At 33.2% G+C, this 25,527-nt stretch overlaps 1 protein-coding gene across 2 annotated transcripts; it reads right to left on the bottom strand.

Moving 5' to 3' along the window:
* Positions 1-1,377: 1,377 nt before the first annotated feature.
* Positions 1,378-25,523, bottom strand: Dbf4 (DBF4-CDC7 kinase regulatory subunit). 2 transcript variants are annotated; one of them, XM_071607475.1, is made up of 12 exons: positions 25,215-25,523; positions 23,770-23,942; positions 17,274-17,453; positions 15,836-15,886; positions 14,711-14,780; positions 14,428-14,504; positions 12,628-12,664; positions 11,779-11,821; positions 9,891-10,019; positions 8,897-9,011; positions 5,055-5,179; positions 1,378-2,473 (listed from the first exon to the last, which is right to left on the bottom strand). In XM_071607475.1, exons 1-12 carry the CDS (start codon positions 25,258-25,260, stop codon positions 1,498-1,500), a joined length of 2,022 nt encoding a protein of 673 aa, XP_071463576.1. In that variant the 5' UTR covers positions 25,261-25,523; the 3' UTR covers positions 1,378-1,497. The 2 variants fall into 2 exon arrangements, with proteins under 2 accessions (XP_071463576.1, XP_027811903.1); XM_027956102.2 differs by having other exon boundaries at positions 11,779-11,824.
* Between the last annotated feature and the right edge of the window lie 4 nt (positions 25,524-25,527).

Below are 25,527 nucleotides of genomic sequence, written 5' to 3' on the forward strand. Positions count from 1 at the left end.
TTAATGGTACTTTCCCCCCAACCCTCAGTACTAGGGATTGAATCAGGGACACTGCACCACTGCATTTCCTATCCCTTTTTATTTTTAATAGTTTTCACTTGTAGTTGAACACAATACCTTTTATTTTTATGTGGTGAACCCAGAGCCTCGCACATGCTAGGCAAACGCTCTAACACTGAGCCACAATCCTAGCACCTCCTTTCTCTTTTTGAACATGAAACATGGTCTAAGTTGCTCAAGCTGGGCTTAAACCTGGATTATAGGTGTGTAGCACTACGCCTGACAACAAATATTTTACTGTGAAAAAGATGTCATTGGTTGTAAATGCCTCACTCCTATAAAAATATATCAAAAGGCAAAAAGTATTATCTATGAAGTCAAAATTCTTCTTACACTTGAATTTTCTATTTTCCAAATTACTTTATTGACAAGATCAAGGCAATCCTCACATGTATTTCAAAGCATTAATCTATAGTTCAATGCCATTTTCCTTTCATAATTCTATTCCATGTGATAGCATTGTTAACTTTTTAAAAACTTTTGACTTTTTTTTTTTTTTTTTGTAGCAGCAGGGATTGAACTCAGGGATACTTTACCACTTATATTCCCAGATTTTTTTTTTTTAATCTTGAGGTGGGGTCTCACTAAGTTGCACAGGCAGGCCTTGAACTTGCAATCCACCTGCCTTAGCCTCCAGTGTAGCTCAGATTACAGGCATATACCACTACAAGAGGCTCCTTCATTACTTCTTACCCTACAAAAATCTAATTCATGCCAAAGTACAAGCATGATCCAACCAGGTCACAATAAAGTTCCAATGTTTCTAATAACTCCAGAATTTATACATAGAAATTAGTATTTTTCCCTTTCCATATAAATATTGTTTTTAAAGGCAATAATTTCACATTATCAAGGGAGTCTATGCCTGTGTGTGTGTGTGTGTTTGAACCCAACACCTTGTGCATGTAGGAAAGTGTTCTACTACCAAGATACATCTATAGCCCAAGAATCTATTTTAATAGACAAAAGATATAACTAGAATATCCAAATTTATAATGCTTAATTTTTTGATATTCTCAAAACTTCACCCAAAGCAGTGACCAAACAAACAATATCCATTTTTTAAAAAGAAATTTTCTAGTTGTAGATGGGACACAATACATTTATATTTCATATGGTGCTGAGGTTCAAACTCAGTGCCTCATGCATGCTAGGCAAGCGCTCTACCACTGAGCCACAACCCCAGCCCCCAAATAATATTCATTTTAACTCTCAGGAAAGAACTATGAAAATAGTATGTAAAATGAGTCAAATTTATTTTATAATTTTTTATAAAAGGTATTCAATTTTGTAAAAAAATCACAAACATCATCTGTATTAAAATTTACATTTGGCTCTGTAAACAAAGTTGGCAAAAAAAACCCCTAAGAATTATATTTGTAAAAATTTCAAGAATATGATCCTTATCACTTTATAAAAAGTATACATTTTTAAAGACTAAAAGCCAGTAAATGTAGAAGTTGAAGAAGAGAAAAACGTTAACACACTATTTGAACCTTCCTCTTCCCAAACATCTAAAACATTGCATATACCACTATTTTCAGTATAGCTAGTGAAACCTAAAAACTCTGATTTCTCTTCACTTGTCTGAAATAAGTCCATTAGAGATTGTACTGGTGAACTATAAGTTCTGTTTTCTTCTTGTGTAATAAGAAATTCAGTTCTTTTCTTATCTAATTCAGCATTTGGTTCCAGATTTTCTTTTTTATTTCGTCCTAATAATATTCTTACTTTTCGATGGATTTTACTAGACGGTACATTATCCATATTCTTGACATCACATTCATTGAGTTCTTCAGGAGGACTATTCGATGTTTTTGTCTTTATTGTCAGGTGTTCTTTTGAATTTATTGTTATCAGACCAGGAGCATCACCAAACACTGAATGAAGGTCCTTTTCCCTTATGTCTTTTGATAGAAAAAGTGCAGTATCTGACTTTTGTTTTGGTTGTGATGCACTATTATCTGTATTGAAATGAGAAACTTTTATAGATGCTTGTAGCTTAAATGGACAGTGATCTACCCTTAGTTCTTCTAAGTTATTTTCATTTATAATTAATTTATGTTCAGAAATGTCAAGAATACATTCCTGATTATTTTTATGTGGAGGTAGCTGTGCAAAATTCTGCTGTATGTCATTCTCAGCTGCACTTAACATGGAACATTCATCCATCATTTTCTCATTAAGTCCTCTCAATTCTTGTGACAGGCAAGGGATGGATTCTGAAATAAACTCAAGCTTTTGTTCAGGTTCCTGGGTTTCTTCATACAGGAAATTCTGCTTGATCACCTGTGCACAATTTTCCCTGAAGTCTGTCTGAGAAATATGTTGCAATTCAAGCTTTTCTTTTGGTTCAGACTTTTTCAGGACATTTACAGAAACAGGAGAAAGGGATCCAACACTGTATTTTATTCTTTATAAGGAAAAAATTAGAAAAGAAAAAAAAATTAATTGCTATGAAAACAAATTCCTTAGTTAGAAATCAAATAGCATAAGTTATCTTTTTTAAAAAAATTTATTTTTTAGTTGTAGTTGGACACAATAACTTTATTTTATTTGTTTATTTTTATGTGGTGCTGAGGATCAAACCCAGGGTCTTGCACATGCGAGGCGAGCACTCTGCCGCTGAGCCACAACCCCAGTCCCAAAAAGTTATCTTTTAAAGTTTTTCATCCACATTCTTCCTCCTTCCCAGGGATAACCAAAACTTTGAACTTGGTGTTTAAAACTACTTTAATCATGTAAACCAAAGATGACAGTAAGAGATCTGGGTCGGATCCTAATTTTTATTATACTGAAAATTTCATAATTTCTGTGCTTTGATGTGTTTGTGTGTATAAATTCCACCCCAGCTTCCTTGTACCAGGGATTCAATCTAGGGGTGCTTCACCATTAAGCATATGCCCAATCCTTTTAATTCTTTTTACTTTCAGACAGGGTCTCACTAAATTTCTTAGGGCCTCACTAAGTTGCTAAGGCTAGCCTCAAACTTGCGATCCTCCTGCCTCAGCCTCCTGAGCAGATGAAATTAAAAGTGCGCACCACTGTGCCCTGCTATAATTTATATTCGTGCACATTTCACTCCTCATTTTTCTTAGAAATGACCAATGTGAGCTAGAAACTTAAATATATTTATACTTATTGGTAAACCTTAAATTTCAAACAAAGTTTTAAGCCTTTTTAGTCTAAGTAGATGGTAAACTTTATGGTTCTAAGACCTGAAACCCTTTTCTTCATGGAGCATCTTCATATTCTTGGGATCCTGGTTTGTATTAGACAATACTAAATTATGTCTATTTTTGTTTATACTTTTACTTAAGATTTCCTTTGTGCCCATCATGCATAAGGTCCTGGGTTGGAGTCCTGGCACAAGGGAAAAAAAGAAAAAAAATTTTATAAAAAGGATGATGAAAAACAGAAATACTAGTCCAATATGCTTAAAAAGAGGGAGCCAATGTTTAGAAGACTGGCCCCACAAGTAAAAATGGCCCAGATCGCCAGGTGCAGTGGCACACACCTATAATTGCAGTAATGTGGAAGGCTGAAACATAAGTATTACTTAGTGCAAGGCCCAGCTAGGCAACTCAGTGAGACCCTGTTTTGACATAAAAAAATTAAAATGCCCAGGAATGTAGCTCAGAGGTAGAAATGCTCCTGGGTTCAATCCCCCCACTTAAAAAAAAAAAAAAAAAAGCAGGGAAGTAACTTACTTATGGGGTATCCAGCTCATAACACCAACAAGTAGTTCAGAATTTTGTGAATTTTGCTGCAGAATGAGGTTTTAGGGAATTGAAAGCTCTTACAGGAGCCCTACAGTTTTAATAGTTGGAAATAAGCCTGCAAATGCCGTATTAGTGATTCAGTCATGAACCATTCTGAACGTTACAGAAATATGAGATTTAAGAACTGTTTTACCAGCCAGACACAGTGGCACACAGCTTGGGAGGCTGAGATAGGAAGATCGCGAATTCAAAGCCAGCCTCAGCAATGGTGAGGTGTTAAGCAACTCAGTGAGACCCTGTCTCCAAATAAAATGTGAAATAGGTCTGGGGATGTGGCCCAGTGGTTGAATGCCTGAGTTCAATCCCCAGTACCAAAAAAAAAAAAAAAAAAAAAGTCAACAAACAAACCCCCCCAAAATGTTTTACCTAGAGTCAAAAGAATTATCGGTGGTTGTGGCTCAGCAGTAGAGCACTTGCCTAGCATGTGTGAGGGACAGTGTTTGATTCTCAGCACCGCATGTAAATAAATGAATAAAGGTCCATCAACATCTCAAAAAATATTTAAGTAAATAACAGTACATATATAAATACACTGAATAAACTTTGAGTTACCACCAACTCTATAGTATATCCATATGAAAGCATTTTTTAAAATTTAGATTAATGGGAAAAATCTAATCAGGACCACTTTTTGTCAATGTGCTGTCACTGTATATTGAACTGGACTGTATTCATAGTTAAAACTCATTATAAGCAATAGAATTTAAGCAAAAATATTTATGATAGTATTGATAAGCCTTAATAGAGGCAAGTAGACAGGTTTCTCAAAACTCCATAAGATTAACTAAAAGTTCAAAGCCTTTTTAGTCTAAGTAGATGGTAAACTTTATGATTCTAAGACCACAGATTGACAAATTATAGAGTCTGGGCAAAATCTAGCCTTCAGTCTATTTTTGTGAGTAAAGCTTTGTTGCAAAATAGCCATATTTGTTGTATAATAGCAAAGCTGTACAGATGTAACAAAGATCTTACAGTTTAAAAAATATAAAATATAAACTATCTGGCTCTTACAGAAAAAGTTTGTCAGCTGCTTTTCTAAACCATGTCAAGGAGACTAAAACTAAAGTAGGAAGTAGAGGAAGAAGTTATTAGTCTTTAACCATACTTATATCCTGAAAATACATATCCTTTCTGTGAACAAGTAAACTTTGATTTTTAGTGTAATAAAATAGTCTAATAATCTAGAATTATTATAAAACTTTGATAAATTACCTTTTCTTTTTAGGTGTGTCTCTTTCATATTCCACAAAATCAAAAACTAACTTAGATACAATATCATCAACAACTTGATACTGGTTACTCTGTGCAAAGTTTCTGTGTTGCTCACTAAGAAGGTGCTAAAAACAAACAAACAAATATATCACAAAAATTATATTTTTAAACCAACATATGCTTTTTTGTTCAGAATTTCTAACATTTTTATGTCTGTAAAGTTAGGTTTATATTAACTACTTCAAAACCTCTTACTAGACTTAAAAGTATGTCAAGAAATAAAACAAATTACTTCTTAGAATCCATTAAAATTTTTGTTTTTGTCTGTGACAAATACTAATTTGTGATTACAACAGAAGTGAAAAGAAACATTATCAGAAAAAGAATGAAAGGGAAGAAAAACAGTAACATTTAACATTCACTGTGTACTAATATCTTTGTAAGACACCTTTCCCCATCTAAGTGAGTAATGTAGGGTTTATGGAATATTACATGTAATATGTACAATAAGACTAAATAAATAAACCACATTAAATGCTGTGAAGTTATTAAAAAGTAAAGACCTGTAACCAAAGAAAACATTCAAGAATGATCAAACAAAATTATGTCCATCACCCAGTACTCTTAATACAGGGTAAGAAGTTATTCTCAATCTTAAAAGTTAACAACAAAAGAAGTTCATAGAATATTAGGATGAAACTCACAGGAAACAAAGTTCCTTCTGAGTGGGACTTCCAGGCTAATTCTATCAACTGTCAGTTAATTAGGACACTGTTATTTAAAAGCACCATTACAAAATTTTAACTTTTGATGATTTGATTACATTGCCAAAAACCAAATTCTCACAGGTCACAAAATCATGCATAGAATACATGTGTATTCTTTCTTACTTGAAATATTTTCCACATACAAATTATATATGGCCAATAATATAAGAAAAGAGAGAAATGATTAAAATTTTAAAATAAAGGTAAAATATATAAAGTCAGACTCAGTGTATATTCTAGAAGGAAAAAAAATCCCTTAACCACCTAAGCAAATTAAGTAAAGCAATATTAAATTTTTATGTAGTTTCCTTCTACTTCTACCTAGTTGCTCTTACTCATTCTTTAGGTCTTGATTTAATATAGCTTTCCCTGTTGGGCTTCTCTGTAGTACTTTTGGTTAACTAACCTCAGTATTTATTTTTACTTTTTTATTTTTTGGGTGCTTGCTGGAGATTGAAGCCAGAGTCTCGTGTGTGCTAAGCACACCCTCTACCACTAACCTACACCCCTCACCCCTAGCTGCACTGTTTACTACCATTGCACTCTATACTTCACTTTTGTGACATTCATCATGTTTGCAAATATATGTTTTGTATTTATCTTCTTGTCTGACCATAATATGTACAAGGAAGGTCTTTTTATTGATTCAAAAATATTTGTTAAACGGATTGGCACAGGTAGAACTCGGTCATTATGAAACCTAAGATTTAAAACAAAAGAATATTTTCTTTATTCTTTTTTTAAAATATTTTTTAATTATAGATGGATGCAATATCTTTATTCTGTTATTTTTATGTGGTGTTGAGGATCGAACCCAGTGCCTCACATGTGTGAGGCAGGTTCTCTGCCACTGAGCCACAACCCCAGCCTCTTCTTTATTCTTTTTCTTTAATTTTTTTTTTTTTGTAGTTGTAAACGAACAGAATGCCTTTATTTTTTTTTATTTTTATGTGGTGCTGAGGATCGAACCCAGTGCCTCATACATGTGAGGCTGAGTTAGCTACAGCCCCAGCCCCCCTTCTTTATTCTTAATGACTAAAAAAACATACAAATGAAAAACTCAAAGACACAATCTTAAATGAATTCCATTCCCAACATCAACTTTCACTAATTTTCCTTTTTTGTGACAACCACTGAACAACTTTTTTGCAGAATTAACATTTTCTGAGAATCACATAATAATATCACGAAAAGAAGCCATTCTAGATTATTCTATCATTATAACAGTGAAGTAAATCTTGGGACAAATGTGTAATTTCAAAATGATTTGAGGGAAAGGAAAATATTTGAAACATTTTAGCTTCTGATTAAATGCAATTTTAAACCATATTTCCCCTTTATTATATAAATAAAACACACATATACATACTAATATCATTTAGGGTTGTAAAACTCCAACTTAAGAGTATGAAGACAGATACTTTATGAATCAGATATTTTAAAAATTTATTCTTTTTCTTTAGCTTTCCCAACATCTTTAATCCAAACCAGACCAAACCAAGTTATCATAGCTATCTATTTTTGTTAAGGTAGTTTCTTCATGGCATTTTCAGGTAAATGAATGGCACTGGAGAAGATAATGCTAAGTGAAGTTAGCCAATCCCCCACCCGCCCCAAAACTGCCGAATGTTTTCTCTGACTCATCTTGAGGTAGGGAGGGGGAGCATGGGAGGAATAGATGAATTCTAGATAGGGAAGAGGGGTGGGAGGGAAAAGGAGGGGGCAGGGATTAGCAAGGATGGTGGAATGTGATAGATGTCATTATCCAAAGTACATGTGCGAAGACATGAACTGGTGTAAACATACTTTATATACAAACAGAGGTATAAAAAATTGTTCAATATGTGTAATAAGAATTGTGATGCATTCCTCTGTCATGTTATTTAAAAAATAAAACAAACAAACAAAAAAAGATAGTATCTTGCCCAGGCTGGTCTTGAATTTGTGCACTTAACTGATCCTCTGAAATAGTTGGGACTACAAGGGTGAGCCACCACACCTGGCTTTCTATGTACTATCTTAAAAATAAACCATTCAAATAAAAACTAACCATTCAAATAATAACATTAATAAGCATTTACTATGTGTCAGGCTCTGTCTAAGGACACACAAGACAAGAAGCCAGGATTCAAATCTAATGAACCTAGGTCCAAAGCTCCTGTTCCTTTTCTTTGGTATTGAGCACCACATAAAAATAAATAAATTTATTGTGTCCATCTATAACTAAAAATATTTAAACTAGTAGCCCCCCATCTTTAAAACTCTATCTGGTATGCCCTGCCAACTATTCTATTTGATCTTCCTGCTACCTCAAGAATTCTCCACTTGTTTTCAACTCTTTTCTTCCCAATAGTAAATAAGAAGCAAAAAATTTCAGGCCCAGATTACTTTATGTGTGATTCATCATTTCCTCTCACTGCCAATAGCTACTCCCATCAGCAAATCCTCTTCAGCCCCAACTTTAAAATATACCCATAATCTTGAGCATGTCTCAAGCACTTCTTTTACCACGCTTAGTCCAGGCCACCATGATGTGTTATTTCATTGACTCAATCAGTTTGAGACTATTCCTCTTGCTTATTTCAATATACACAAGTCTTATTACATAATAATTCTCTATTCTATCAGTTAAATATTCCTTGGCTGGTTTAAATTACTAACAACATCTTTATTTTTTTGGTTTGGTTTAGTTTTTCCAAAGCAATGATATGACATTCTCTACATATACTTGATTATTTTTCAAATATTTTCAAATTATTTTGGGTTCTCAAAATTTAAGATATTTCTAGATATTTCTATCAAAAAAAAAAAAAAAGAAATATAAACTATTTGTAGGAACTGGGATTGTGGCTCAGCAGTACAGCGCTTGCCTAGCACATGTGAGGCCCTGGGTTCGATCCTCAGCACCACATAAAAATAAATAAATAAAGGTACTGTGTTCACCTACAAAAAAAAAAAAAACCTATTTGTAATTATCAAGTTGTAAACCACAATCAGAAGTTGTTAAAATTTAAATTACAAATATTCTTCAGAGTTTCTGAAACATTAATCCCCTAAATATAAAATCACATTTACTGTTTCGAGATCTTCATATTTCTGTAAGCAACATTCACAATATCCTTTTTTTTTCTTCTCTTTCAACTGGAGTTGGATTGGGGTCTCACCATATTTATCGCCATCCGTTTGAATTCTGGAGATAGATAGAAATGGTTAAAAAAAAACCCTGCTAAATCTAAAGAATAATTTTCAAAATTTACTGTCCTACACAGGATCTACATAATTTGCACAGAACTGAATTACTAGCAAGTACTTTTACCCACATTTATTTCTTTCTCCTGGGGGGTGTTAAGGATTGAACCCAGGGACACTATATTTAGCTACATTTATAACCCTTTTGTTTTGAGACAGGACATTGCTTCTAAGTTGTCCAGGCTGGCCCCAAATGTGTGATCCTACTGTCTCAGTCTCCTGAGTCACTGGGATTACAGGACTGTGCCACTGTGCCTGGCAAATTTTTTTTGGTGGGGAGAGGTTAACTGAGGACTTAAGCCAGAGGTCTTAAAACCACTGAGCCACATCCTCAACCCTTTTTATTTATTGAGACAGGGTTTTGCTAAGTTGCTAAGGCTGCCTTTGAACTTGCAATCCTCCTGACTCAGCCTCCCAAGTTGCTGGAATTACAGGCCTGTGCCACCACATCTGGCCCATATATTTTTAAAAGAAATTTAAAAGCAAAATAAGAATGTACTAAATATTCTGGAGCATACTTCAGATGGTTCTTGAAAGAAAAATACCCATTTGCATTATTTGCAAACATTTCCTCTCCATCTCCCTCCTCTGCAAACTAAAGTCTAAACATGATGCACTTAAAATAGATTCAAACTTCAAGCATAGGGTCATTACAAATATACAAGGAATGAAAAGTAAGCAGAATAGTGATTAGAAACAGAAACATCATCCCTATCATGAAATAAAATGAACCATTTCAAATATTTGCTTATAAAGAAATAATTTCTTGAGATGATAACCTTTAAGAATATTCCTTGTAAAGGTAATGATTCAAACCAACCTTAGTTTAACCTGAGTTTGCTTTTGGATACTAGATGGCTTATCTACATCATATGGACTGCAGGGCTTCTGAATCGAGTAGTTTATAAAAGGTATATTTGTCATCTGAAGATAAAATGGCCTATAAAGTCTAAAAGAAAAAACAAATAGGCTTCTGTGATTAAATAGAACCAATTTGTAGGTTGAATCTACATTAAATGAAACCAATTTTAATGTCTTACCTCCTTTCACTTAGAATAATGTCCTCAAGCTTCATCCATGTCATCATTTTTTATTATGACTTACTATATCGTTTTGTGTATACATATGTATATATCTCCCACATCTTGTTTTCTTTGTTCATTTGCTGATGGATTTGAGTAACGTTTACCTTTATTTTATTTTTTAAATTAAAAAAAGTGGATATCCTAATTGATATGAAGTGGTATTGTTTGATTTAGATTTGCATTTATCTATTAGTGATTTTGAATATCTTTTCATTTGTTGGTTGGCCATGCATACATCACTGAGAAAGTGTGCTTTGTATATTCCTTAATCAGGTTATATCTGGGGTTTTGTTTGTTGAGTAATGTTTTTCTTTTAATTGTAGTTCTTTATATATTCTGGATATAAACCCCTCATAAGATATATGATTTGCAATTACCTTCTCCCATTCTTTAGGTTAGCTTTTAACTGTTGTCATTTGATGTGCAGAATTTACAATTGATACATTTCAATTATTTTTATTTTATTTGCTGCTTGTGCTTTTAAATATCATATCTAAAAAAACCATCAACAAATCCAATGTCATGAAATGTTTATCCTGTGTTTTATTCTAAGAGCTTTATAGTTTTAGGTCTTATAAGAGTTCAACTTCATTCTTTTGCATGTTGATATCTAGTTTTCCCCCCCAGTTTTTGTTATGGTTCTTTTCCATTCAATGCCCTCCTTATGGCAAAAATGATTTGATCATGTGTGATGGGTTTTTTCCTGGCTCTGTAAACTACCTATATGGCTGAGCTTATGCCAGTACCAAACTTTTTGATTACTGTAGTTATGTAATAAATTTTGAAATCACGAAGTGTGAGAAATTTCACTTTGTTCTTTTTTCAAGACTGTTTTAGATATATGGGGATTCTTGAGAGTTCAACTAAATTTTTGAATGGGTTTTTCTACTTCTACAAAACAATAAAAAAAATACATCATTAGGATTTTTGACAAGAATGACACTGAATCTATAGAATGCATTGGTAGTGTTAATCAATATCTTAACAATATTAAGTCTTCTAATCCATAAATGTGGCGATCTTTCCATTTATTGGTGTTTTCTATAGGCCTAACTCTGAATTGCACTTTTTCTTCACAGTAACACATTTCATCAAAAGAAGTTTCAACACGTTTGTAACCTCAGTGAGCACCCAAAAGAACTATACATGTTTAAATAAATAACTGAAAAGAAAGAAATCTAATTCTTCTATTCCAAACTACTTTATTTATATGTATAGTTTTCACCAAAATTATTCTATAAAACTTCAAAGTGTAGGAAAGCTTCCATACTAGATGTTATATTTCAATTTTATATTTCCAAATAGCATCTAATACCTATTTTCACAAATGTAAGAGTGATCTTTAAGTTGTAGTTCTAAATCATATGGTACTGTAGAGAACAATTATTTGAAATGCTAAAAAACGAGCTGGACTCATGATTGCTCTAAACCAGATACTTCAAAGACATCTACAATATACTGAAATTAAATCCAGTCCTTAAGCGCAAATGAATTAATGACACATGCACACTTATGTAATATAAAGGAACTAACAGTATTAATGGAAATAGCTTCATTAATTTAGAGAGATTTTCTCCTTTAAAACTGCATCTAAGTCATATTTATCACACTTAAGATACTTACTGGCTCATATCTTCTACCTTTACAAAAGGCTTTTTGAGTCTTCCTGCTTAAGAACATAGAAAACATAATATTATGGAGCTGCAAATCCAGGATCCCCACTCAAATAAAACCACTTTGACAAAACCCCCCTGAAACCAGAAATAACCTATTCATTTCAAAGATTTAATCCTAAGGAGAAGGCCATTCCAATATCACTCCATTTTCAAAAATCTCAGAAGGTTTGGCCATATTCTGAGATTCTCAAACTAAATGGAATTCCCAAAGGGTCTATGAATAGAATATAGGAGGAATGTGAATTGACATAGAAAAGTTACATTTTTATTTTCACTACCCTCTAGTTGATACTTAACATTTCCTCCAATTATAAATGTAAGTAACAGATCACAGTAGCACTGACACTACTATAACTTTGCTACCAATGGAATAGCATGTATTTTCACAGTATACTGGTTGTTATAGATATATCAAAACATTGTTTATGCTTATCACTTTAAAAATTACAGTAGCAATCAGAATAACTGATAGAACCTTGTTTTCAATATGCAATAAAAAGCAAGTATAGCACTACTTCATAATTAAAATAACTTTCATAAATCAATGTCAACATAATTGATTTTTTAATAATGTAATGATAAAAAAAAAAGTGTTTTAAGAAATATCATCCAAGGGAGGGGGCTCCATAGGCTTCATCAGACTGTCATAGGGAGTACATGTTCTAAAAATAACCAGGAATCCCCTAAAAACAAAACAATTTAAAGAGCTATTTACATGATATTAGACTATCTTTATGTGATTTATTCTATTTTATAGGTATAAACCATATATATTTATGGGTATCAAAATACTTACTTCTTGTTTTTTGTGTTCCAATACCAACTCTTTTTCCCTTAAAAAAATTGTGAAAATAATGTGTTTAAAAATATAGTAAAAGAAGCAATAGCACTTGTTTTTGAAAACTGAAACAAATTAGAACAACCACCCACAAAAATTAAGACAGAACTGAGAGGCTGAACAAAACTGGGATGACTGCCTGCTAAAACAATCGCAAAAACAAAATCAACAGTCTCTAGACTATTATAATAGATCTGAGGCCTACACAACATAACATTTACAGTATCCTATATATAAAATGCAAACTTATCTGGCTTATTAAAAAAAAAACAGGAAAAAATGACCAATTATTGAAGATAAACAATAATCAGATTCTAAGACCAAAATATTTCTAATGTCACAATTACTGTGAAGGTAAACACATTTAAAATGAAACAAAAGTATAAGTTATCAGTAGAAAAAAGAATTCACCAGAAATTGTTGGACTGAAAAATACATTATAGGAGATATAAAATTCATTGGATGGCCTTAATAGAATGTAGATGACAGAATGAAGTGTCAGTAAACTCAAAGATAAGTGAACAGCTATCTCCAAATGAAAAACAGAAAGAAAAAAAAAAAAAGATTGAGGAAATACAAAACAGAACGTCAGGGATAAGTTGAGGTAAAATCAAGAGAGACCTTTTAGTATTACTGGCGTTGTACAAAGTGATATCCCACTCAATTATCAAGCTGTATTATACTAATAAGAAATTGCCCAAACATGCCAAATTACTTATTTGTGTTTTCATGTTTTTATACACTCTTTCCTATGAAATTTATTTTCGTCTGGATCCTAGTTACTTGAGGACTGAATGAGGAAAACCAAAGCAGACCACAAAAGAATGGTCTGGACATATGAGGAAAGCCAAAGTCAGCTACGAAATGAAATATTCCAGGAGAGATTAGAAAAGTGCAAGGACAGAATGGACAATGGTTAAGAAAACCAATATGATTGGTTTTAAAAAATATCAAATTGATTCAGCAAATTGGTCAGGAGTTTCATATCTTATAGGTTGAAAAGTGAATGGAAAATATTAGAGATTTAAGAAGCATGAATGAAAAGAGTGATATAAAGATTGGATAGTAGGTAGGGATGTGGGATCAAAGGAAGGTTTACTGTATTCGTTTTAAGGTCAGACTATATAGCCATACAAGATTTTGTTACACCATCATCATACTATATTCACTATTTGGTTCTAAAAAATAATACATTATTTATATTAGGAATTTCTTATGCAATAGACTATTTTAGTTTTATTTTACAGAGTAAACAAAAGTACCTATAAAAAACAATAGCAGGTGGCTGGGCTTGTATGTAGCTCAGTGGTAGAATGCTTGCATAGAACATGTGAGGCATGGGTTCGATCCTTAGCACCACATAAAAATAAAATAAAGGTGTTGTTTCCATCTACAACTAAAAAAATAATAATATCTGTATGGGTGTGAGATATGCATATGCTTATATGTGTATGTATAAAAACAACAACAACAAAAACCTACTAGCAACCAAAAAGAAAGTAAAAAATAAAAACCAAAACTCATTTGTCACTCCACTATCCCAAGGGCAACTTTTCCTCATGAGTACAATCCTAAAGTTAAATCATACACAAAAATTCAGAAACATGCATACAATACACAAACTCACCCCTGAGATTCTGACAATATTTTGAACCTGGCAGGAAATATTTCACAGATACATAAAGACTAAAAATGAAACAAAAAACAAAACTTGACCACTTTTAAAAACTAGTTTAACAATTAAAGAAGACAACATACCACATCTCTTATGGAAGTACTTGATTTCTTGAGTAAATACAACTCTTTTTTCTTTTGTTCAATGTAGTATCTAATGTCTTTATTAAAAGAAAGAAAGGGCTTATGATTAATAATTTCCAAGTTGGAGTGAAACATCAGTATTTTCTTAGAGTTGTAGTAAATTTAGATGAAGGATTTACCATTATAAGTATTATAAAAGTTTTCACTAGGTAAAGCCAGGAACCAAAGGATGGACATAAGTCCTATACCCAAAATTGTCAAAAGTCAATTATAAAATTCTTACCATCAATATGAAGAATTTTTACTCCCCATGATAAGGCATTTGATAATATACTATTTGAAGGAATGAAATCCTGTTAAAAAACAAACAAATAAGGTTTGATGATTTTTCTAGAAAATTGCTATTAAAAATGAGCTACTTTCTTAAAAAAAGCTTAATGTCACTTATTCATAACAGGTCATATAGAATTATAATAGCAATGAAGACCTCATTTTTTTCTTTTGGTATTTCTAAAATCAATCCTGTTTAATATAGTAATATGTTCTTGAAAAAACTCAATGCATACTTTAAGGAAAATTTCAAAAGTTTCCAACAATAATTTAAAAGACCACAAGATGGGGATGTTTTTCCATGAAAAGCAAATTCTGTTCTTTGTAAAGGAGATACATGCTGCAACTTACACTTTTACTATTAAAAATGAATGAAAGGAAGATTTCAAGGATATCTATAATATCCAGTTGCATTTTTAGTAAAAAAATACAGTGTTAATTTTTTAAAGGAACAAATTTATTTTGATTTTTCTGAAAATACCAGAAACTATGAAAAACAAGCTGAATATTTGGCTATACCAAAAGCAGAATACAAGTAAACATTACGTTTGAAGATCATGTTTAAGCTTTGAGAATCATTTTAAAATGCCAAGTTTAATTATTTTCTCAATAGAGCAAAACAAGTTTACTAAACTGCAAACAACTAGAGTGTTTGTTTAAACTGCTGTAATTTTTTTTTTTTTCTGGTACCAGGGATGGAACTCAGGGACACTCAACCACTGAGCCACATTCCCAGCCCTATTTTGTATTTTATTTAGAAACAGGGCATCACTGTGTTGCTAAGCTCCTCACTGTTGCTGAGGCTGGCTTTGAACTCATGATCCTCCTCACTCAGCCTCAGGAGCTGCTGGGATTACAAGCATGTGCCACAGTACCCAGCTGTAATTTTTTTTTTTTTTTAATTAAAAGAAAAGCACTCAATTCTACCCCGGAATATCATCTTTTATAAACAAGATGCTCAAATATCAGGGGGGAAAAAAAAAACTAAAAGCAAAATCTGTCAATGGATGAATTTAGATCCCTACAGAACATGATATTGTATGGTTGGGGACAGTGTGAAATTAAAGTTCCTACTTACATGATCCTTGATAGCTTTTTCAACTAGTAATTTTCCTCTGCTTAAACAAACCTATAAAGTCCAAAATACACAAACATGTAAAGAGTTGTAACAGTGATCCTTTGAGAAAAACTTTAAAAATATTAAAAAAAAAAAAAAAGAAAAAGTTTGTTTCTTCTTGTTTTTTGTTTTCGCGGAGCAACTTAATTCAACCAAATGAGACCCAAGAGTTCAGTTCTGCAGTAAATTCTATTCAATAAGAAAAATAGGTTTCATTGAAGTTTTATACTTATAATTACCTAGTTTACACTTCAGTTTATTAAAATGAAGATTTAAGAAAAAATACAAACTTTATATACTATATTTACAAGTTATATTCCTTTTTAAATAAAATACCAAGAAAAGTAGTTGAAATATGATGAGCAAAATTAATTGGGAATCAATCATTAGTATTATCTCCTTGCTTCAAAAAAGTATTAATTGAAAAAATGCATAAGCCTTCTTTATCTCTTTTCACTTCTTTGACTATTTTTCCTTCCATATGTTTCTTTTTCAAGTGATTTTCCCTTGTAATTCTTTTTTTATACCTGTTTTCCCATTTCTGCTTCTCAAATAACTATAGTAAACAAAGGAATATATTTAAAAATCACAATTTAGTTCATTTCAATCTAAAATTGAGAATAAATGAAGTTTTTCTTTCAATAAATGAATTTTTTCTTTCAATCTCTTACCTCCCCACAACCAATTAAATAAATTTGTCCTTACTTGTATCTTCCAACTTATTAATGAAGTGTTAGATATATCAATAATTTTATAATGGGGGTGGTAACCTCTCTATGCAAAGGGCTCTCTAGGTCATATGGTCTCTATTACTATGATTGAATTCTGCCTAAAGAAAAAAGCAAACATAAGTAATACCTACACTAACAGGTACTGCTATGTTCTAATTACACTTTACAAGCAAAGAAATCTGAATTTCATATAATTTCTACTTGTTACAAAATACTGTTTCATTTTTTTCTACCAACCATTTGGAAATTTAAAAACCATGCTTAGTTTGCAAAGCTATACAAAAAACAGGCAGCAGGCTGAATTTGGTCTGTTTGCTTACCCCTGGTCTAAAATTAAAAAAGGTTTCTAGTTCTTCTTTAAAGGAATAAGCTGCTATTATTTTTTAATTGTCAATTACTCTAAAAAATAAAACCCATCTTCAAGTACAAGGGCACATTTTAGGCAACAGGGTATGACTGCACTATACTATTAAGAAAAAAAAAATCACCTTTCTAAAAGACAGCAACCTTATTAACTAGAAAGCCACAATAACTTTTCTACCCAAGTGAACTCTGCTGCCAGCATGCTACTGAAAATCATGAGATGTTCAGGCTACAGCCTGAGAGTCTTAAAAGGACTTAATCTATCTGGAGATTTAAATGAACTTCCATCATTTAAAGAGACTTACTGAATCTGGAGATTTAAATGAACTTCCATCATGGCTGGGATGAGGTGAAGTGGTTTCTGCAGTATATGTAGATTCTGGACTTGGTATAGGAGAAATTCGACCCAATGTTTGTGCAAATTTTGCTTCCTTTTTATTTGAAATGAGATAACTGATATCTTTGCTGAGAAATTCTTCAACTCGCTAGAGGAAAACAAAGTATTTTTATGTAATAAAAACCATACTTGTTTCATACACTAGGCACAATATAAAATTTCAATTGATGTAACAATATCTTGCAAATGGTGTTTTCAAGTCTATATTTTCCTCAATCTGGAGTTCTATGGAAATATAATGAGAGTTCTAAAAGCACAACAGCAAGTATTTTACCCTAATCAATGTAATCCATGTAACAACCCCATAGTATTAATATTATCCACATTTTTCAGGAGACAATTGAAGTGACTTGCTTGAGGTCACACCAGTAGTAAATAAAAGAATTTGAATATAAGTGTTCTGATTCAATATAAGCAGCAGGCATGCAGAACTTTCGGTAATGATGGAGAAATGCTCTTTGCATACCTAATATGGTAACAAGTTGCCACATGTAGCCATAAGGACTTGAAATATAGTTATTATGTCCAAGCCACTGAATTTTAAATTTTATTTAATTTTAATGAATTTAAATAGACACATATATGGTTACTGTATTATACAGCATGACTCTGAATCATGAAGTTATATCCCCAAAGGTTTAAACTTATAAGGTGGAGGAAACATTTACCCTCATCAGCATTAAGACTGAATTTCCCCACTAAAATATTTGAAAACAAATGCTTAAATGCCTAAATTTATAAACATGTACCAAAGTCAATATTATTGAAGAGCACCTGCCTCTAGGGGCAGAAATAAAACACTAGATTAAGTAGAATTAAATACTAAGTAGAATAATATTAAGAGTATTATTAAAATATATATTGTATAAATACACAAATGTTACAGAAAAACACTAAATACTAATCAGAAATAAATCACTGCTCATTAAAAATCAAATCACCCATTTTCCACAATATGCACTTTAAATGATCAGTTAATAAATAAAATTTATTAAAAACTTTATTAAACTTATATATTCCAGGTATTTGACTCAAATTCATGCAAGGCCAGGCAGAAATATAAATGACAATTTATATGTTCAACACTGTCTTCATTTTCATAAATATGAGGCTGTAGCAATGCCAGAGGTTCTTTTTATGATTTCAACCATTTTTTGTGTATAATTCAGAGACAATAAGTACAACCACAATGTTATACAGTCATCACTACTATCAATTCCAGAATTTTTTCATCTTCCCAAACTGAAAGTTGATACTCATTAAATAATAACCCTATTTCCCAATCACCACAGCCCCTAGTAACCTCTATTTTACTCTATATGAATTTGGCAATTCTAGATGCTTCACTATTGTGATTTGAACACCCTCATTAAAAGTCATCTTGAAATTTAATTCCCATTATGGGGTATTTAAGAGGGTGAAAATTTATTCTGACTGGCATTTGGAGGAAGAATCTTTAGAAATTAAGTTGAATGAGGTCCTAATCCAGGCCCTAAATCAATGAGACTGGGGCTTTATAAGAGACAAGATCTGAGTTAGGAAGATCAATTTTGCTATGTGATGCCCTTTGTCAATTTGAGGTTCTGTATATAGTCCCCACTAACAAGGATTTCACTGGATGCTGATACCTAATTGTGAACTTTACTACCTTAAAAACTAGAAGTCGAATAAACCTCAATCCTTTAAATTACTCTTGTTATTCAGCTATAACAATAGAAAGTGGATTAAGATACTCATTTAAGTAGAATCCTGTATTTGTGACTGGCTTCTTTCACTTACCAAAATGTTTTTAGGGTCCATTCATGTTATAGCATGTATCAGAATTTCATTTATTCTTTTGGCTAAATAGTACATTTTATGTGTATACAATGTTTTGTTTATTTACCTGTTGAACATTTGGGCTGTTTCCACTTTTTGTCTGTTGTGAATAATGCTCCTCTAAATACGGATATACAAATATTATTTCGACATTTTGCTTTCAATTCTTTTGGATATACATCCAGAAATAGAATTGTTGAAAACTTCTAATTTTTCCAGAAACCATGAATACTGTCTTGCATAGTGGTCACATCATTTTACATTCCCACCAACAGTGCACAAAGGTTCCATTCTTCACAACACATACAATTTTCTGGTTCTTAGTAGCCATAAAACTCATTGCATGACTCATTGTAGTTTTGATTTGCATTAAGGGAAATGCTTATAGATGTTGAACATCTCTTCATGCACTTATTAGCCATTAGTATATCTTCTTTGAAGAAATGTTTCCTTAGGACCTTTCTCTCTCTTTTTTTTTTTTTTTAACAATGCAGTCTTGCTACACTGCCCAGGCTGGTCTCAGACTGGTAGTCTCAAGTGATCCTCTTGCTGCAGTCTCCAAGTAATAGAACCAAAAGTATGTACCACCACATCCAGCTTTTGCCCATTTTTAAATTAGATTATCTTTCTTTTGTTGAACCATATAAGTTCTTTATATATCATTGGTATTAATCAGTTATCAAATACATAATTTGCAAACATTACCTACCATTCTATGGGTTGTCTTTTCACTCTCATAATAGTGTCCTTTGAGCCACAAGAGTTTTTAATTTTGACTAAGTCACATTTACCTTTTCATTTGTTGCTTATGATTTTGGCATCATACCCAAGAAATCATTGCCAAATCCTATGTTATAAAGATTTCCCTCTAAGAATTTTACCTTTAGCCAGGCATGGTTGCACATGCTTATAATCCCAGTGGCTTAGTAGCCTGAGGAAGGAGGATTACAAGTTCAAAGTCACCCTTAGTAACTTAGTGAGCCCTAAGCAATTTAACAAGATCCTATCTCAAAAAAAGGTTTGGGGATGTGGCTAAGTGATTAAGCACCCCTAAGTTCAATCTCTGGTACAATAAGAAAAAAAGAATGAATGAATGAATTTTGGGAAGAAAAAAGGAAGAAATTTTACCTTTATATTTAGATCTTAGATCTAATTAGAATTAATTTTTGTACATATGTCATGGTCCAACTTCATTTTATACAGGTGGATATTCACCTTTCCCAAAACCAGTTTTGCCCACTGAATGGTCTTGGTAATTCACTATATACATACATACACACACACACACACACACATATATATATGTATGTGTATATGTGTATATATATATACTTACATGTATATAAATATAGAAGGCTTATTTCTGAGCTCTGTTCTACTCCATTTGTCTGTATGTCTATCTTTTATGCTAGTGCCACATATTTTGTTTGGTTTTCCATTTCTTAGACTTGAGTTAAAACTCCTTGGTAGAATAAAACACACTTAAAAATCTAGTACTAATATACCTTCATTTCTTGCCATTTCTCCAATCAAAATCTTGTTGCTTAAGTCACACTGCAATATTAGCAGTTACGCAACAAACTCACACTGGCTGGGCATAGTGAGTGGTGCACACCTATAATCCCTGCAGCTTGGGAGGCTGAGACAGGAGGATTGTGCGTTCAAAGGCAGCACCAGCAACTTAGGGAGGCCCTAAATAACTCAGTGAGATCCTGTCTCTAAATAAAAAAAACACAAAAAAAGGGCTGGGGATGTGGCTCAGTGGTTGAGTACCCCAGGGTTTCATCCCTGTACCAAAAAATAAAAAAATAAAAGAATCCCTATACTGACATATATTTTAAATATGCTGTTTCCTCTAATATGTATGTCCATTTTGACTGGTATATTCCTACAAGGTTTTCAAAACCTAGCTCAAACATTATCTATGCTATGATTCCTATCTGTGTTCTAATAACAATTTCCACATATTTTTTGTTTGACAATGCTCTACTACAAGTTATTTTATTTAGTTGTCTGGTGTTCCTACTAGACTGAGTTCTTAGAGGACTGGACTACACATTACTTATTTTTATACCCTCAACAATCTAAAATAGTGCTGGCACATAGAAGACAGTGGTGGAAAAATTTCTGAATTTTCAAATGCCTACCTAAATCTTAAATAATTTTTCAACAGAGTTCAAATTGTATCTGTACAATGTGCTCCACAATTCCTCAGCAGGAAGTAATCTCCTCCTCCTTTTGATATTTTATGTTGTATTACAATTAACTGTATCCATGCCTTCTCTATCTAGATTAGAACTTTAACACAGGCTGGTTGATGGACACAGGGTTCATTTTTTAAAGTACTAAAACACACAATGCTGTGCCTTGCATGCCACAATCCAATGATTGTTGAATTTGTTCTATCATGGTCTTCAACTTATTAGAAATTGTTAATCTATGCCTTTTGAAGAATAAACTCAAAACTTATTTCCAGATAACTCTAGGTCATGAAAATGAATATCAAATATTTAACTATGTACTCAAACTCATGATATGTATGGCAAAATATTTGCCCTTACATTTCTGTTTCTTCACCAACTGCCTTCTTTTAACCTAAACTGTTTACAAATGTCACTGGTTGTATGTTCTTCTGAGATGGTTTTATAGCTACTACTTTTCTAGCCACTATTAAATATTTTTCCCCACTGAGTCAGAATTTACTGCTATGCTTTTAGTGGCTGAATTTATCAAAAGTACTCTGTGGAGATAAATGGGGTATTAACATGAATTTACCAACACTAGAAAAAGCCAATATATAAAGTGGTCAATTAAACAAAAAGTCAGGATCAGGGATGATATCTAAAGCAAGATAAGCAATAAAAGATAAAAGGCCTACGTAAAACTAAAAATATAAAGTACAATCCTTAGCGAAATATATAACAAAATTAATATTTCATAAAACTGAATCCTAAAACTTTTTAAAATTACCCAGAGGTCGAGGTTCTTTTATAGTTCATAGAGGAGAGTTTTATGACAATATTGTTTTAGTAACCAAAACAGGAAATGTGCTAGAGTCAGAAATCAGCACCCAAGGAATGAACATCATTGAATTTCATAAGAAAGACAGTATGTGTGTGTGAGAGATCAGAATTCAATAAGTAAATCTTAAAATAAATAAATAAATAAATAAGAAGTTAATAAAGCAAATTCAACTGAAAAATCTATAGTTCAGGGTGGGAAATTGGAAACTTATGCCCTTAATATGCACATTGATATATTTTAAACCATGTTAGCATAAAGTTTAAAGTGTTCCTCAATGTATGGCAGAAATAATTCAAATTTTTGTTTCTTGCGAATACCTCAGGAACAGTTGTGGGGACAGTGGAGAAAAGAAAGAGGCCAGGGCAAGTGGTTCCTGCCCTAGACACTGTATTTTGGGAGAGTTCCATTTTTACAGGCTTTCCACATTAGATTGCTATATATGATTTTGTCTGAAGGGTTCTACTGCTAAGAAAACAAACCTCACTGATTTAGACCATTAAACCTCAGGTTAGTAGAACGGATTGATTATCATATTTGAGAAAGCCGTCAAACTATATTAAACAGCTACTTTGTAGCCACTGTTTGCTAGAAGAACAGAATACTATAGTACTATGTTACTCTGGGAAGTAAGAGGTTAATATTACTCTGATAGGACCAGCCATCTAATTTTTCTGGATCTCAAATACTTCATTTCTAAAATGGAGACTTTACTCAGGTTCTTTAACATGTGAAGATAATCTTTATAGGTGATGTGTGTAGTCAATATGGTGGCAAGTCTATTACATGACCTTTAGGTTAAGTAAAATAACATTGACAAATAGTTCTAGGCAACTTGTTAAATGTTTTTCTGAGCTTCTAGTCTCAGAATGAAATGACCTTTAGAAACCTGAAACTTGAAATCCAGTAGGAATCATCTAATCATGTATAAGGTAGGAAAGAAGATTTAACTCTATGTGGTCTCCCAATAATCATCATCAAAGAGTTTCTGCTATTTGGAGGACAACATAACAGTATATATAGAAGGCAATAAACAGTTCCAATAGGAAAAGGGAGTCTCTCTCTCTCTCTTTTTTGGTACCAGTCATTGAACCCAGGGCTGCTTTACTACTGAGCAATATCGCCAGTCCTTTTTATTTTGAAACAGGATCTCACTAACTTGCTGAGGCTAACCTTAAACTTGTAATCCTCCTGCCTCAGCCTCTTGAGTTGCTGGGATTACAGGTGTGCGCTATCATACCTGGCAGTCTCATTTTTCACACTTAATTTACACAAGACTACTAATCACCGAAACCTGAAGTTTTGTCAAGCTATAAAAGGTCAGAACAAATGACTTTTCTTTTTTTTTTGATATTGGGGATTGAACCCAGGGATGCTTTCAGGCAACCACTGAACTACATCTCTAGTCCTCAAATGGTTTTCTGTAAATAGCTGGTAAAAATTTTAAACTTGGTGCTGATAAGGTGGTCATAAATTTTGCAAAATGAAAAAACTAAAATGATTACATATTTGAAAATACTAGTTATAAATATTTTCTTGTTAGTGTACGATTGATTTTCACTTACCCCTCCCAGGTCCTTTATGTCCTTTTGCAGTTTTTCAGATATGGTGACAGAAGGTAAGTCAAGGTAAAACACTTTTCCCCAAAGTGGCTTATATTTGGATTTTTCTGTTCTGTTATCAGTTTTCAGAGATTTCAAAGATGGTCTATTCTTTTCATTTTTGACTTGGATTCCACCTATTATTAAAAATGTTTATTAGATCATGTTTTGTACAGACAAGATTTTACTATTTTAAAAATATTTCATATGCAATAATACCTCAAGAAAAATAATTACATCAATTTTTGTCATCAGTGTTTAAATGCACTTTTCTGTAGTACTTTTAGGTAAAGGTGAAATGCCCTGCATGTGTTCATAGATTTCATATTATAAAATAACAGCTGAAATCAGCAGGAAAAATTCCTGTTGAATGTATTAAAGCATGGGACTACATAAGCCCTTTTTGAAAGACTCTTAGGTTTGTAAACTCCATGGGGGCCCTTCCTCCACTACTCTGGTATACATTCAAAATTGGTGCTTACAATGTTGAACAGCAACCCAAACAACCTGTTATCTAGAATGACCTTGTCTTTAAGACTTACTGACTGCTCAAGTTTAAGTTTCACATAAAGCCTTTTATTAAAAAGAACTAAATGAATCATTTCAATCACATTTATATAGATATTAAAAACTTAATGGTCCATTTAGGCATGACCAATGTGATTCTGCAACCTGTACACTCAGAAAAATGAGAAATTATACCCCATCTGATTCAAATGTATGATATGTCAAGATCATTGTACTGTCATGTGTAACTAATTAAAACAAATTTTAAAAAAAGAACTTAATGGTCCATTTAGAACTACATCACCATTCATTCCATTATTTTTGAAAACATCTCAGATGCAAGCAACTGCTTTAAATTTTTGGAATCAAATCTATTTCTTGGTGTTTACTACATACTCACATACAGGAATGACTTCAGATGCTTAACTGTTTTTGCCAAATAAAATGAATAAAATGGAAATTTGCTTTTGTCTCACTATTAAGTTGCAACCAACAATGGGTGTGTTTGAAATACAAAGAGTGTCCCTTAACTATGATTTAAAGACAAGAAACCCAACCAGAATCATACAATCTAATGAGGAAGAGAAAAGGCACAAACACATCGGCCTTTAAACTGAAGGCCCCGCGAGACCCGGCAGGTTCCCGGGTCCGCACGCTGCAGGTTTTCACCCACCCGCGCACCGGGAATGTGGGGCCGCGACGGGGACAGGAGAGCGCGAGGAGCCGTGGAAACCGTTCCCTTTCTGAGGCAAAACCCTGAATGAGCCTTCCTCCAGGTCAGAGAAGGACAAGCAGGAAAGCCAAGCAGCAGTGGACCTGGCGGGAGAAGTCTTGAAGATCAATGGTGGAACCATGGCAGGAGGAAGATTAAAGGGACAGCAGGCGGAGGAGGGGCTTCGTACCCTGGAAATGTCCTTTGCTGTGGATCCTCATGGCTCCGGAGTTCATGGCAGCCGCCCGGCACCTACATGCTGGGTCCGGCCCGGGTGCGGCGTCAGACGGCCGCGAAAACAAGGCTTCTCCGGCCCGGTTGACAGGACGGCCCGCTCTTTCCTTTCGTCCGCCGAGGTTTTCACGGTGCCGGGTCCGCGGGCCGAGTTTCCGGGGACGGGTCCGGCTCCAAGGCGCGGAGGAGGAAAGGGAAAAAGCACAAACGAGTGGGCTGCGGCGGTTGAAGATTTGAAAACGCGTCACGCGGCCGCGGCGACGATACGC

Source organism: Marmota flaviventris, chromosome 1 (assembly GCF_047511675.1).
Source record: "Marmota flaviventris isolate mMarFla1 chromosome 1, mMarFla1.hap1, whole genome shotgun sequence".
In the NCBI taxonomy this organism is placed as follows: domain Eukaryota; kingdom Metazoa; phylum Chordata; class Mammalia; order Rodentia; family Sciuridae; genus Marmota; species Marmota flaviventris.

What these genes read in the sequence shown, in the direction of transcription:
- Dbf4 (XM_027956102.2), bottom strand. Translation starts at nt 25,260, where the DNA reads ATGAACTCCGGAGCCATGAGGATCCACAGCAAAGGACATTTCCAGG. An exon ending in AAAAATTCTTCATATTGATG is followed by an intron (nt 14,505 to 14,710) that starts GTAAGAATTTTA and finishes CTTTTAATAAAG; the next exon opens with ACATTAGATACTACATTGAA. An exon ending in GTACTTCCATAAGAGATGTG is followed by an intron (nt 12,665 to 14,427) that starts GTATGTTGTCTT and finishes AATTTTTTTAAG; the next exon opens with GGAAAAAGAGTTGGTATTGG.